This window comes from Eubalaena glacialis, chromosome 2, assembly GCF_028564815.1.
Source record: "Eubalaena glacialis isolate mEubGla1 chromosome 2, mEubGla1.1.hap2.+ XY, whole genome shotgun sequence".
NCBI classification, from domain to species: Eukaryota; Metazoa; Chordata; class Mammalia; order Artiodactyla; family Balaenidae; genus Eubalaena; species Eubalaena glacialis.
In genome coordinates, this window is record NC_083717.1 from 127,748,581 (window position 1) to 127,765,425 (window position 16,845).

At 34.1% G+C, this 16,845-nt stretch overlaps 1 protein-coding gene across 4 annotated transcripts in view; it reads right to left on the reverse strand.

Moving 5' to 3' along the window:
* The window catches only part of STRN3 (striatin 3), a 112,833-nt gene that overhangs the window by 33,878 nt on the left and 62,110 nt on the right, over positions 1 to 16,845 (reverse strand). For 3 of the 4 annotated variants that reach the window (XM_061180753.1, XM_061180750.1, XM_061180752.1), the window contains exons 4-7: positions 14,184 to 14,265; positions 10,711 to 10,884; positions 3,331 to 3,460; positions 1,954 to 2,095 (exon numbers count right to left, since the gene is read on the reverse strand). In XM_061180753.1, the coding sequence (XP_061036736.1) occupies positions 1,954 to 2,095; positions 3,331 to 3,460; positions 10,711 to 10,884; positions 14,184 to 14,265 (528 nt within the window). The remainder of the gene's footprint in view (positions 1 to 1,953; positions 2,096 to 3,330; positions 3,461 to 10,710; positions 10,885 to 14,183; positions 14,266 to 16,845) is intronic. The other variant, XM_061180751.1, reaches the window with a different exon arrangement.

The window sequence follows — 16,845 nt, forward strand, 5'->3', positions numbered from 1 at the left end:
CGACACTTGTCATTCACACTAATTAGGTCCTCTCTTGAAACTCTGCTCTATAGTCAGAAGTCTCTGGACAGAAGGACCAATCAACTGCACATAATACAGTACTTTTATTATAGAAATAATGCCATTTTATACAAATTACATTCCTGAGATTTTTATATATTCCTCTGATGGACAGTTAAACTTCCAGCAATTTTAGGTGAAGAAAATAAGAAAATAAGAATGGATATGTGCCAAGATTTAGCTATACAGAAAACTGCTTTTGATCTCTTTTTTCTTTAATAAAAATAATCTAAATGTGCAACAGCACAGCAGAGTTAAAGAAATAGTGGAACATATTCCATCAAGAATACTATGCAGTTATTGAAAATGATGTTGCAGAAGAATAATATATTAAGTGGAAACTGTGGGTTATAAATCATCATGCAGCAAAATCCTTGTTAAATAAAGATAGATATAAATATTAACCATGATTCTCTCTATATAGCAGTGTTACAGGTGATTTTTAATTTTCTTCTTTACATGTATCTGCGGGTTCTAAACCTCCTAAAAAACACTTACGTATTTATACAATTTAAATATATTTATATAATTATTTTAAAATCCAGAAAAAAATAAACAGTATTTTAGAAATTTTGGAAAAAAAATAAGGTATTTCCAACTTTGAATGGGCTGCACAGAGAAGTTAGAAGAAAACATACTTTTACTTTTCTGGAGCAAGGTTAATTCTTGCTCTTGAGCAAGGCTAATTCTTAAGAAGGGAAAATTTCTATAACATAGCTATTTTCAAATAGTTAAGTACAAAAATGTATATTCAAAGTCTAGAAAGTAATTGTGGAATTTTTAAATATTTTCAATTAGTATGTCTCCTCTTTCCCCTTAGAAGACAGAAGTAAAGATCTGAAAACAATGCTTGAGAATCATAAACAATGAGAAAGCTGATAACAAAATTCAGATCTTTTAAGTACTCAATTTGTATCAGGATAGTCAATAAACATTATCTCTTAGGTCTTGTCTCTCCTGCTGTTAGCAATATTCAGCTCCAATACATAAATGAGGCATTTTAAAAAAAATCCAAGTGTGTTTCCTTATTACCAAAGTAGTTTTTAAAAATCTAGTGATAATTCCCCTTGCTAGTAACTAAGCAACTTTGGTATTCATGTGAAATATGCATTAAGGTACTTAGTAACCTTCTCCAATAAAGCTCTGTAAACACAATTTGAGTTCTCCCTACCAGGTAACATGTTGATGTTAAATGATGATTGAATGAACATTTTTAACAGGAATAACATACTGGACCTCAGCTATTATCTTAAAATACTTTGTACACTTCTATTTTACTTTCTAATGGGGTTTTTAAACCCTGTATAAATAGAACTGTTTTATCCCTTTTAGTTATGGCTGGATTATTAGCAGTAGGTATCACTTCCAAAGGCTAGGCTCTAATGCATTTGTACACTGAATATTACATGTAATGAAGTTTAATACTTTCAATAAATCTTGCTCAATATAGAGCTATACTTCAAGATTAGTAGCTTTATTACTTCCTAGCAATAAATCAGATAATACCATACAGGCATACTGAAAAGAGTTATCTTCTTGAAACCCAGATTCATTACCAAATTAAATCATAGGAATGTTTAAAACTGTATACATGCTTTTAAAAAAAATCTGCTAAGAAGAAAGGAATTGGATCTCTAAATTGACTAAATATTTCAACTTTAAATCAAGACAAATTTCAAAAACCAAAATCCACCAAAAGCCATATATTAAAGTTTAGTCACCAAATCTAAATAAATTGGTGCAAAATACTCTGAAATTATTCAATACCACTCTTCTTGCTCTCAGTTTAACTACCACCATACATTCAGATATACACATTCCACATATTATATTTAATAAAATACAACTTTAAGGGCTAGATGATTTTCCACCCCCATTTCTTTATCACCTTACCCCATTCTGTGCCATCCCCTGAACTCCGTGCTTCTCCAGCTCCTTCACCGTCTTCAGCAGTCACTAAAAAATCAAATTCTTTCAGTGCTTCCTCAGTATCAGGATCATCGGTTAGGTCAGCAGCTAAACCTTCATTACCTATCTGTAAATGGAACATAAGCCAAGAATTACCTTTATGCTAAATTGTAAAGGAGTCCTTTATGTTTTCACACAATTATCTTTACATTTGCACTCCCATTTTTAGATTACTTAGATACAAAATTTTAGATTTTCCACATAGTTCACCAATCCCAAATTATACCCTAGATAAATGGTTGTCAACAGTGCTGTGTGAACACTGTTATAAAATGTGATGCAAGCAATGTGGTAATAAGAATGGTTAAAATCTTAATCTTCAAGTATGATGATTCTTACAAAGAACTTCTCTAATTACAATAGATTCACAGGTACCAAAAGACCCATGCACTAACTTACATTCTAATATGTTGTGTTGAATTGACCTCATTCACTGAGAACTGCACAGGTAGTCCGTAACGTATAAGGATATGTCATAGTTAATAAGGACATTAATGCAAGTCAACAGCTGTGGTATTTATAGTAGTGCTTCCCAGAACAAAAAAATAGGGAAGGATCAAAATCTCTATTCACCTATGCTCCACATATGAGTGTGTTACACACATGAAATTTGGCAGAAAGGTTGAAAATTGCTTTTATAGACTGGAAGCTTCTGAGAAACACTGGCATTTTCCCCATATTACTGTAAAATCCCAAAGAACCACAACAGAACCCATCCACTTTTTTTTTTAAAAAACATACTTGAAATACTGTACACTACTATGACAATTCACACATGGATCATTTAATCTACTTTTGCTCTTATAGCTAACCCGCATCAACACTAAAATACATAAACCTGTTTCTTAGGTTATGAGCAAAAGCAAATTTTTATTAATCCTTAACAAACAATGAGAGTGTTGACACATACATTTACAATTCTTAGTTTACTCCCTCACCCAGGGTGGGGGTACCACCCCACTTCAGTTACAATTTATCACTTGTTTACTGTACAGGAAGAGAGAGACTTCAGCAGTGATTCTTAATTGTGACAGGAGTGGAAAGGATGTAACTTTTTAAAAAAGTTTCAAATCACTGGACTAGCCCTATAAAAACAGACCCTTTCTTGCCATTTATAATACAGCAAATAATTTCTACTATGTGTAGGTAATTCAATAAGAACTGACTATATAAAACTTTCAAGTGACATAATAAAAAATGATCAATCACTCCCAATGTAACAAAAGACATCTTGAAATTTTCTATTCCAAATACATGACTACATATATTTTAGCTAATAAGAATAGAAAATTGAATTCTTACTTTGTGTTTATTTATCCGATGTTTATCTTTTCCTTCTGGGATGCCTTCAATCATGTCATTTTCCTCTTCTTCATCGCTGTCATCAGCATTTTCTAAGAAATTGAATGTCTCAAGAACATCACCAGAAGGCCTGTAAGAGAGGAAAAATGATGAACCAAAATATTCCAATAATTCTAATATTTCTTTCTGTCTCCTATTTTAAAATATTACTTGAAGGTAGTAGAGAGATTCAAATGAAAACTTACTTATAATGTATTATCTAAATATTCTACACAAAAATGTTTGAAAGATCATTTACGTTCTACAGTTAATATATCAATAAAAGTAGTTAAGTTTCTACAATGAAAATACTTTAAGTAATTACTGCATCAAAATAAAAACCCTATAGTATTAGGCACTCAAATGTGCTATTATTTCTCAAAATAAAGCCATCATGAGCAAGCAACTTAAACTCAGCATTTCTTATAGCTCTACAACCTCTTACAGCTTGGTGCAAATGTTTAAGGACTAAAACTGAACTTTAATTTATCGGGCTGCTCAGATTTAAAGTTATGGTAAATCAGATATAGAACATTCCAATCCATTTTACAGATTTCCTTACCTAGAAAACAGGATTATTAATATACTAAAGAAATACTTCCAGGACTTACCTGGTGGTCCAGCGGTTAAGACTCGGTGGTCCCAATGCAGGGGGCCCGGGTTCGATCCCTGGCCAGGGAACTATTAGATCCCACATGCCACAACTAACAGCTTGCGTGCCACAAGTGAAAGATTCCACATGCCACAACTAAGACCCGGCACAGCCAAATAAATAAATAAATAAATACTTAAGGGGGAAAAAAAAAACTACTTTAAAAAAAAAAACTTTGAAGTGTTTCAGAACCACTCATATTAAAAGGTAACAGTGATAATCTATTTTTATCTACTTATGAAGTCATTTTAAAACTATAATCTGAATTCCTCCTCTATGTACAAAAAAGGTTTTCAAATAGTTGTTTAAATGTCTAAAAACAGAGGCTGCAACAGAATGGTGAAAGCTTCAGCTGAACACAGACTCTCACAATGAAAGTCTCAACTCTTCCACTGACTTAGCTGCCTGAATTTGGCCAAGTCACTTAAACCTTTTGGCCTCGACTTCTTTACCTGTAAACAGGGGGGGGTTAAACTAGATGATCTCAAATATCCTTACCAATACGAACAGTACATGGTAACAAAAAGAATAATAGTCTAAAAGTTAGGGTTTTTTCCCTCCCTGATTGGTTCTTAGTCCAAATTAAGGATATAATACAATTCAGACTATTTTTTTAAAAAACATCTTTATTGGAGTATAATTGCTTTACAATGGTGTGTTAGTTTCTGCTTTATAACAAAGTGAATCAGCTATACATATACACATACTCCCATGTCTCCTCCCTTTTGTGTCTCCCTCCCACCCACCCTCCCTATCCCACCCCTCTAGGTGGTCACAAAGCACCGAGCTGATCTCCCTTTGCTATGCAGCTGCTTCCCACTATCTATTTTACATTTGGTAGTGTATATATGTCCATGCCACTCTCTCACTTCATCCCAGACATAGGGTTTTAATAGGTCTATTATACTCTGCCTAATCCAGCACATTGTTCAAGGACCTGTATCAACACTGAATGTAGAAAGAGATGTGTTTTTCAAGTGCAAATTAGTAAGAACAAACAAAAAACTACCACAATAACAAAACACATACTTTTCCATTCAACATTAGTAATACGTCTCGATATCTGGGGATTAAATGAAAGGCAAAGAAAATATTTGACAAAATTGGCACATCAATGACAGAAAAATAAAAAATAGAAAATTTAAGACATGAGTTTTGTTTTGAACTTTGATAAATAAAGTATTATTGTTCCTTGGATAGAAGTTCCTGTCTCTAAAGTGAGAACTCACGTTTCAGGTTTTAAAAATTGTATTTGATCACAACAATACACGTACAAGGTTTTAAAAGTCAAACAGCACAATCAATAAAAGAAAGAACTGATGAATCAGACTTCCCAAAATTAAAAACTTTTGCTCTTTGAAAGACACTATAGAGAATTTTTTAAAAAGTCTACAGATTGGGACAAAATATTTGCAAGTCACACATTTAATGAAGGACTATATAAAGAACACTTAAATCTCAACAATAACAAATAAAACAATGAAAAAATGGGGAAATTATTCAAACAGATCCTGTATCAAAAGATATGTGGATGGCATACACAGATGCTCAACATCATTAGTCTTTAGGAAAATGGAAATTAAAGCAACCATGGACTGTGAAGGGTCTGAGACTTCGCCCTACTTGCAAGCTACCATGCTGTTTCTCTTGAGATGTTTTCTTTTTAGCATTCATGATGATGGCCTTTGTATGGATTTTTAAAAAATTAACTTTATAGTGTAACTGGGAGAAATCCTTTCAATGTGGAAACAAACATCCTTGGAAACACATTCTATAAATATATTCCAGAATTTTTTAAAAATTACTCTTTAAAAAATTTTTTCAACACCAGTTTACCTGTTCTTTCTGAAACTCCTATTCAGATGTTGTCCCTCTTGGACTGATCTTTAGATTTTCCTCTCTTTTCAGTCTTACTTTTTTTCCCCTTTTCTCTTTTCTGGGAGAGTCTTTTATCTCCCAAGTCTTACATGAAAATTATTTAAATCACACTTTTAAATTTCTATTACCTCTTTTCTGATCTCTTACTGAACCTTATACAATAACATCTTACTGTTTTATAGATGTATTATCTTCTCTCAGTCCTCTCAGAAGAGTAATTATAGTTTTGAAAGTCTTCTGCTCCCTCTTTTCTCTGAGTTCCTTTTTTATGTTTGGTTCCTTTGGTCTCCAATTTTCATATTAAAGTTAAAGTCTTTCCTTAACTGTTAATATTTAACAGTGAGGCACAGAAAAACTAATTGGATATATTGTGTACATGGGTGAGGCTTGTCAAAGTAGCTAGCTAGCTTCACTTCTGTATAACAACAGGGCAGAGTCCTACCCATTTCACTGGCAGATCCCAACTGTCGGATCATAAGGTCTTCTCTATTAATGTGATCATATTCCTGCCTGAAAGGGATTTAAGACCAGCTGCCAACATACCAGAAGCCAAGTAGAAGGAAACAGGGAATCTCACCGCTCAGCTAGAGATTTTCAGATAATCCTGTTTTCAGTATAGTAGCCCACCCTACAGTTGCTTGTTTTCTTAAGAAATGAGAAATCACTGGAATTCACCAGAAAATATACCACCATTCTTTGGGATAGGGGAGGGGTGTTCAAGCAGCTACACAGGATAAAAGAGGGGGTTTGAGATTCTAACTGCCTCTTACATAAACTTGAAACTAATTCTCTATTAATAGCCCCCTCTAAACCTGACTCCAGATGTACCTGATACCTCTAACTCCTTAGCTTTTGGAACTTTACTGGCATTTTGGGACTTGAATTGGCTTGTTCCTTTCCTTCTTTCCAGCTTCCAAAATTATTAAGTTCTCCCTATCTGATGGACAGTATATCCTCTCATTCTTTCTATATATTCAATTTTTTGTCCTTATGTGTTAATGTGTCTTAAAATGTCTTTAACTGATATTTTAACAGAGGTTCCAGAAGGCACACAAGTAAATCTGCCTTTAATCCACATGCTTAAGTGGACATCTACATCTATGGAATTTTATAATAACTTTTTTCTTTGCCAACTATTTATTTACTATCTTTTCTCGTTCAATAAAAAGCAATCAACAGAATTTTAAAAATTATATATCCAGATGAAGGGAAAATAGAATGAAGCCAAGAGTAAGGTTCGTAAGTAAAAGGGTAAAAAAGAGTCAGTGTGTTTTCTAGAGATAAGGGAAACCCACAAATATGGCAAGATTCCAAACAGTCAGAGTAAAAAGAAAGAGAGCAACTACTGGAGGTTCAAAGGTAAATCAGACCAATCACTAAGAAGCAGCACAGCTTTTCAGTTACAAGACCTATGAGAACTCTCTCCCCCAATGAATCCTTATAAGGTGGAGGTTGTGTGATATGATACACTATACACCCACAACATCCCCCTACAATAAACCAAAGAATAAACCAAGAAAGACAACAGTGACATTTACTCAGCAGAATCTAGTAAATATTACTCTTGATTGGGTCACATTTCAACTGGATAAGCAATATTTCATCATAGCTAACACTTATTATGTACCAAGCATTGTTCCAAATGCCTTACATTAATTCATTTCTTCTTCACATCAACCCTATCATTACCATTTTATAAATGAGGAACCGAGGCACAGGAAGGTAAAGTACCCTGCCCAAAGTCACAGCTAGTAAGCAGCAAACTCAAGATTCAAACCCAGTCAGTCTGTCTTCAGAGTTCCCATTCTAAACCATTAAGCATACTGTCTCTAATAATATGATCTACAATTTACCATTCTTCTACTGTTGAACATGGAGACTGCTTCAAATTTTTTATTGTTGTAAGAATACGATAAACATCTTTTTGTTGACACCTCTATCAACATGTTAGGTCATTTTCATATTTCTTAGGAATTTTCAAAGGCCCTGATCATAGCTGAACCATACACGCCTACATTAGTACAGACTCGCAATATACAGCTATACTCATTAAGAAGGATATCACCTTGATTAAAAACAATTATTACCTAAATGTCTGTGGATGGATAAATGGATAAAGAAAATGTGGTAAATACATTCAATAATTATTCAGCCATAAAAAAGAAGGAAATTTTGTCATATGCTGTGACACTGATGAACCTTGGGACATTATGCTAAGTGAAATAAGCCAGTCACACAAGGACAAATACTGTATTAATTCCACTTATATAAAGTATTTATATATTATATAAATATATATAAAGTATTTAAAGTAGTCACTCGTAGAAACAGAAAGTCAAATGGTGTTTGCCAGGGGCTGGGGGGAGGAGGAAATAGGGAGTTGCTATTCAATGGGTAAGGCGTTTCAGTCATGAAAGATGAAAATGTTCTAGAGAAGTACTCTACAATATTGTGCTTACAGTTAACAACACTGCACCGTACACTTAAAATTTATTAAGATAGATCTCATGTTACGTGTTTTTTACCACAATAGAAAAAAAACTATTAAACTCTTAATCTTGCAAAGGGAAGAAGCTTTACAAGGAGAAGATACAGTCTGTTGTGGATTTTTAATTCAGATTCAGGTGTGATATAGTAAACTGTGTTCCTCTAAAGTATTTATAAATCCTAAGAACTACTTAGCCTGGTTAGCTGACAAGTTTAGTTTAAAATAACATAGTAATATCCTTGCTTTTTCTCTAAAGCTATGAAAGCTCTATGATTCCTGAAATCCAGAGTAAAGAAAACAAGCGCTCTGTTAGATGTCAAATTGTTTTTATTGAAGAGACCTTATTTCTCAGAAATAAAACCCCTAAACTAAAGGCTTATGTTAACTTGAAAGTCATCAACATGTTTTAAATAACTGCATGATGTCATAAAATATATCTAAGGTATGAAACAATGCTAGTTTATAAACTATACATATTATTAACTTCTTAAGCTCTAACCAAACTAATGAACTCGTTTTGGTTTTTTCCACTCTCTTTTTCTTTTCTTTGTCCTTCCAACCTATGCAATTCAAGGTAATATCTAATGGTAAAAAATGAAAAAAAAGTTCCACCTGCTTGACAGCTTGCATTTATCAAATCTGTACTATAATCAAAAGTGTATCTGGTAGACAGAAAACAAGTGTTAATGAGGATGTAGAGAAATCAGAATTTTTATACATTTCTGGTGGTAATGTAAAATAGTCCAGCCACTTTGGAAATGAGTTTGGAAATTCCTCAAAAAGGTAAACACAGTTACTGTATGACATAGCAATTCCACTCCTAGGTATAAACCCAAGAAACTTGAAAACATATGTCCACACCTGCAGACCAATGTTCAATGTAGCATTATTCATTATTCCAAAATGTGGAACCAATCAACATGCCCATCAATTGGACAAGGAATGGATAAACAAAATGTGGTATAGCCATAGAAAAGAATATTATTTGGCAATAAGAAGAAATGAATTACTGACATATGCTATAACATGGATGAATCTTAAAAATATTACACTAAGTAAAAGAAGCTACTCACAAAATAACCATTTACATAAAATATCTAGAATAGGCAAATCTATAGATACAGAAAGTATATTAATGGTTGCCTAGGGTTGGTGAGTGGGAGGAGTATGGGAAAGAATGGGGAGTGGCAGCTAATGAGTACGAGGTTTCTTTATGGAGTAATGAAAATTTTCAAAACTTAGACTGTGGTGACGGCTGAACAACTCTGTGACTATCTTAAAAACTATTAAACTTATATACTTCAAGCGGGTGCACTTTATGGTATGTGAACTCTATCAATAAAGACATTAAAATTTTAAAGTATATCTGGTAGCTTTCTGAGCCCAAGCACAATGCAAAGCCTTGTTTCTTTAACACTAGTGTCTAAACAACCATTACTATTCTAATTATATAATATTATAATTTATTGAAAATATTCTAACAAAAATTTAAAAATCAAGACATTAAAATAACTCTGCACTATATGAAATCACCCTCAAATTTTAATTTTGCACCTATTTCAGAACTACAGTCATTCTCTTGGCATCAAAACTTAAGATAAATGAATCTTAAAAGAAAAATTTATTTATTTATTTGGCTGCACCGGGTCTTAGTTGGCGGCACGCGGGATCTTTGTTGCCGCGTGCGAGATCTTCGTTGTGGCATGTGGGATCTAGTTCCTTGACCAGGGATAGAACCTGGGCCCCCTGCATTGGGAGCGTGGAGTCTTAACCAATGGACCACCAGGGAAGTCCCAAGATAAATAAATTTAATATATATTTTTAATAAATTTATTTATTTTATTTTTGGCTGCGTTGGGTTTTCGTTGCTGTGCACAGGCTTTCTCTAGTTGTGGCGAGCGGGGGCTACTCTTCGTTACGGTGCGCGGGCTTCTCATTGCGGTGCCTTCTCTTGTTGCGGAGCATAGGCTCTAGGCATGCGGGCTTCAGTAGTTGTGGCACAGGGGCTCAGTAGTTGTGGCATACGGGCTTAGTTGCTCTGCGGCATGTGGGATCTTCCCAGAGCAAGGCTCGAACCCGGGTCCCCTGCACTGGGAGGTGGATTCTTAACCACCGTGCCACCAGTGAAGCCCCAAGATAAATAAATTTAAAAAGCACCTAAATAAAAAGTTTCTTTGTCCATGGTACCATTTGGGGGGCGGGGGGGAATCTTTAAATCTGAACTCTACATGCTTCAATAACTGTTAACAGCAATAACAGGAAGCTAAAGAAATTCACAATACCTGTTATATAAACAATGTTAACCTATAAGTATAGGTCATACCTTTTGATTTCTTGTCCTTTTTGCTTAGGAGATTCACCTCCATTCAGGATCTGTTCTAAGTTCTTTGTCTCTACTGATCCATTTCGTTCTGAATTAGATAGCCCAAGTAATGATCTTACCCGCTGAGACCGTACATCTAATATTGTATCTGTGTAACCTACTTCCTGAAGATATCTGTAAGAGAAAATTAAAAATATTAAATCCCACATATTGTTAATACACACAAACTTGTTAAATCAAAATCACGTCAAAGAATTTTACAAAAATCCATAATCCTATAAAATTTACTCTTCCTTTGCCTCAATAACTTTCTTCTCTCTAGACTAGTTCCAGTTCTTAAAAAAAAAAACAACAAAGGCCCATTACAAACCATAGTTTAATTAAAAAAGCATATAGATGGCTAACACTAATTAAGGGCCAATTATCCTGAAGCCTAAAAAGACCTAGAGCGTTAAAAAACTTTTAGGAGTTGATGATATATATTACTTAAAAAAAAAAAATTCCAGAAAGTGGTAAAGGATGAACAGAACTAAACCTCAGAACAATGACATGCTACGTTTAAAACCCCGGCTCTTAGCCAGAGGTTGATGGATAGATTCGTTCTCCTTCTAGGATCTAAGGTCTTATAGCAGTCCTATAGTCCTGTGGTTTTCAAACTTTCCTTGTTATCTAAACCAGGGTACCTAACCGAGGATCTAGGATGAAGACTGAAAAAGAAGAAAGGGACTGAATCATGACGTAAGTATAGATAATGGGTCATGAACGGCTTTGTGTGACAAATTTAAAAATTTCTTCCTAAAGTATCTGACAGGCTAAGATGTTAAAAAGAAGCCTTTTTTGTTTCTTTTTATATGTTGCTGACAAAATAACAAAGGATTTTTAAGTGAAAGCTAAAGACAGGGAGACTGGTTAGGACACTAACACAGCAAGAATTAAAACTAGAGAAGAGGAGAAATGTGAGAAAAATAAAATATCTTAGCAACTTGGTGCACAAGTAAACATGGCAGTAGAATAAAAGAAGATATAAGAATTTTGGGAATTTTTCAGGTTTCTAGCTGGGATGGTTGCATGGTGGTTCTACTGAATAAAATGAAGAATAAAGGGTCAGAATATGGTTTAGAGGGTACCTATCAAATAATCAAGTAGTATCTATGAAAGTGATAACATTTATTAGGCACAGTGGTAAGAAGGTCAAAAGCTCACAAGGGACTGGACTGGGTGTACAGATTTGGGAGTCATTAGTGTTTGGAGATATTTGAAGCCATGGATTTAAATGAAGTTATCCAGAGAAAAAGCGTAAGTAAAAACAAAACCTGGGGACACAAATATCTAAAGGGCTGGAAGAATAAGAAACTCAAAGGAAAATTGAGAAATGAGGGTAAAAAAAGCAGAGAGTAGTTTCATGAAAGTAAGAAAAACCGAGTTTCAAAAAGAAATGAAGAGTTAATGTCAAATATTTCCAAAAGATCAATATGAACAAAAAGGGTCTCATAAATATGTTTGTGATAGAAGCTTCAGGGGAATATCAAAATGGAAAACAAACTAGACAGTTGAGAAATGAATAAGGAAGACTATGGAGATAAACTACTGTTACAGAAAGATGAGAAGAGACACAATATAAAGCCAGGCAATGGGATTAGGCATTTATGAAAGAAATACTGTGCAACTGATTTCTCTATAGCCATCATACTCTTCTAAAAAACGCGATCCTCTTTTGAGGAAAAAACTCCCACCACACTCTAGCCATGTGGTCTAAAAGAACTGTCAAGATCTTAAACAACCCAGGTAAAAATAACTGACTCGTGGGCAGTTAATTGATCAAGTCAAGACAAATCCAATCCTCAGAGATCATTCTGACTAAAATAAGGGATCCCCTGCCACCTGGAGAAAAGTGGTTTTCAGTAGAAAAGAATAAAACTGATACAGAGGAGCAGAACACCAGAGAATAAGAACATATCCTGGATGTTTCCAGTTCCTGAGAAATCTTCAGTGATACACTAGCTCTTAAGTTTCCAACACTCAGTTAATCAGCACTCTCCTCAACTCTGCTAGCTATCCCAGCATCCTTCCAGACAATAATCTGTTTTTGAAATTTGTTTGAGTTTTAGTCACTAACTGTCCAGATTGATAAATACTTCTTTAAATGGAACATTAGAAACTGAGATGATGAATACGAGGTTTAAATACATTTTCAGAAAGGAAAGCAAAAACTGAAGACAGTTCTCGCCTGATAGCTTTCATGCTTTCAGTGAAGTAGAGCTTGAGGTGCTCTAATGAGAGTAAGGGAGAATGGGCTGAGATGTGGTAAAAGTTCAGAATATCCACTGAGGGCAATGGGAGCAGGAGATGACCAGGGATATGGAGAAAGGCTCTATGCAATGTTTGGACAGGAAACCATGAATGTGTAATGGCATTCACACAATTCTGTGATTTTTCTCTAAGAATTAATTAGAAACAAAAGCAATAGACAGTAAGACTGATTAGGGCTGGGATACTGCAGGTAAGTATAGTAAAATGACTGGTGAAGGAGGTAAGGAGTGGGCAGCAGGAAAGTTAAGGGTACCAGCAAAAGGGTAAAGGATCATGGGGTCTAAGTGGGAGCTAGGGAAACAACAAAAAAACCCCATTGCCAAAAAAAAAAAAAATTAAACCAACAATAGGTAAAGGAGGTAAGGAAAATGAAATAGTCAAGGATCTAAAGATCAAAGTAAGGTCAGAGGACAAATAACACGGGAACTGGAGTAAGAGAAGTGGAATATGAGACTGTCAGATCACGGAATATTCCAGAGGTAGGGCAGTTCTAGGTTATAACAAGATCAAGGGTCTGACCACACTTCACTGGGTTACTGAAGTGATGGTAAAGATGTCTAGAGTTGAGAAAGTTGAATTACCTACGATTTCAGTAGTACGCGAGTACCAAAGTTTTCAAAATACAAGGGAAAAGAACAAATAGATAAGACAATAATATTTGCCACATAAGTACTTCTAACATGGCAAAGAATTCAAACATCAAAAAGGTTCCTCAAAAAAAAAGCTTCCTCAAAAATTAAAGTAGAAGCAGGATTTAGCAAGCCACTTCTGAGAAGTTTCTGATAACCAGTTAAATTCCTTCTCTAAACCAGTCACAATCTCACTTAAAACCAAATATGTAAATTTTCCAGTGATGGAAATAAGAATGTCTGTAAGTATGAACTCCCTATTGTTTTTGTTCTGGCCTTCAAGACATCCAGTCTTTATGACATCCTACTCCACAAATAAGAAAACAACATCATTCTGAGAAATGTTTAGAGAAACATTCAGAGGAAACAAAACTTTAAAAAGATCCAAGCATCTAACAAAACAAAAAAAAAGCAATATGAAAACTATACACATTGTCCCATTATCATTAAATAATTTTCACTTGCAAAGTAACTGAATAGAAGCACTTTCATACCTAGAACCTTAAAGAAAGGTGAAAATGAACCATTACTCACTGTCTTAACAGCTGTCTGCCCTGCTTCCACGTTAACTGGCTATTCTGAGGTGCTGTGGGAGCCTCCGTGTCTTTGGTTTCTTCTAAAAATTAACAGTAACAACAACAACAACAACAAAAACAAGACAAGTTTCATACACATTATTTCAACTCCTGATAATACTGCCAAAGTTCTCTTAGGGATAAAGTCCCACAAGAATATACCAAAATATTTTATAAAGGATAGAAGAAAATTAACTTTTATTGAGTGTTTACTGTGGGTCACTCATTTTAAGTGTGTTTATCCTGACAGCCCAAACACTTAGGCACCACCCTCCTTGTTTTAAAATTGGGAAAACCCAAGTGTACATTAACTATTATTACAAGTGATTTAAAAATCAAAAGCCCAGGCTTTGAAATGAAATTTTATTAAAATCAATTTTTTAAACTACCAGAATTCTGCTGAGTTGAATGCTTTTGAAATTAAAAAGTGATATTTACTATTTATATAAACTTTTCAAAATCAACATTGTTTAGAAATTAGATATATATTTATAAAACTAGTGAATAACTTAGAGTCTGTGTCAGTAGACTCTCAGTCTACATACAAGACTCTATACAGTCAATTTCATTTTTAGAACTAAAAGTTAGACCAGAAAACAGTTTTTACTATATGTAAAAAGTCATATTTTACTCTCCGGTAACAAAGTATACGCATTAAAAAAGAGTTTAATAAACAGTATAACTTCAGATGAGTTAAGCTCTCAACAAGTATAGCCACAGTGATATTTAAAACTATTCATTGGCACTAATGATACAGAAATATTTTCCTATAATTTCCCATTATAAAAATTATGATAAAGCAAAGAATATAGGGCCATAGAAGATAAGCCCTCACATTGAATGTTGAGAACTCTTACCATGGCTTACAGTCATTAGGCTCCTAGACTCCTCAGAGTCACATGAACAAACAGTTATTGGTAGCAATTCAAATATTCTCTGCAGGCATTACTTCTCTAACCTTAACAATCCGTTATTAATATCTTCTCATTCTTCCCCTGCACGTAGAAACATCTATAATTTCCAGAAATAATTATCTCATTCTAATAGCCCCCATTTTTTATTTATAACTTTTTCTATTTATACCATTTTGCTTATTTTTAAATCACATATAACACATAATTAACCCGCCAAAAAAATATTTAAAGAAAAGAAGAAATACAAATTGCCCAAAATCCTATCACCAACAGTGTTAGTACTTGAGATTTTATCATTCCATATTTTCCATCTGAAAATAACATACATCAGCTTCTCCCCTCCTTAAATTAATAAAAAAAAAAAAAAAAAGGCCAAAGTGTGTGTACTGTACTATAAGCTGCTTTCAATACTTAATGTATCTTGAACATTCTATGACAATAAATATAGATTAACATCATATAAAATAATTATATAATCTACAGAAAGTATATACCTATTTAACCAGTTCCCTAATGTTGAAATTTGTTTCCATTCTTCACTATTATAAATAATGTTGCTAAGGATATTCTTGAAGTACATCCTAAGCATACAGCTCAATGAATTTTTTAACACACCCATGTAACCAGTACCTAGATGAAGAAATAAAATGTCATCAGCACCCCCAAAAACTTTCATCGTGCCCTTTCCCAAGTCTAACTAGATACTCCTAAAAGGATATTAACACTACCCTGATGTCTAAACACTAGGTTAATTTTTGAATTTGATATGTATGAAATCATTTCTATCAATTTTCAATTGTATGTGATCCACATAAAATTTAGTTATAGTTTATTCAATTTTAGTTATAGCTTAGTCTAGTTATATTCACTTTTCTTGCTAAACAGCATTTCCTTACACTAAAATATCACAATATATTTATCTATTCTATTGGTGAAGAACATGTGAATTGTTTCCAGTTTTTTGCTATTAAAAGTAATGACACTATGAACATTCTTATACAAGCCTTGTGATGAACACTTTAAGGAGTGGAATTACTGGGCCGCGGGGCATGCTATGTTCCCTTTAGCAATACAGTTATCCCCCGCTTTTCGAAAGCTCTCTTTAGGCCACCTCGCTTTTATGAAAGACCTACATTTAGTACCTGTTTTCGCTAGCCTAACTGAAAAAATTCAGAGAGAATTTTCACTCTTTATGAAAAAAGGCGAAAAGAAAAAATAGCCTTCAGCATTTGTTTTGCAGTGAACCGTTACAGTGGCAGCACGCACCCCCAAGCAGCGAGAGAGGCACCACCAAGCTCCGTAACAAGCCCATAGCTTTGAACTGTGTCTATTATCATCTGTGCTTTATCTTGATTTATCTTGTGCATCATTAGCAAGATGTGTCCAAAGGTAAATTGCATCTTTGTTTTATGTCATTTTGGCTTATGAACAGGAATGCTCTACTGTGGGATAGTGGGGGAAACTTGTACTGACAAATCACTTTCAGAGCAGTTTTATCAATTTAGAATTCCAACACCAGAAGGTGTGCAAATCTTGGTTGATCCACATCCTCAGCAATACATGATTTTTTCTCTTTTGCATTTTCACATTGTGGTAGGTGTCTAATTGTACTGTGCTGTGGTTTTAAGTTGTATTTCCTCAAATAAGTTGTATAAACTAATACATTTGAGCATCGTTTCATATGTTTATTGGCCATTTGGATATCCT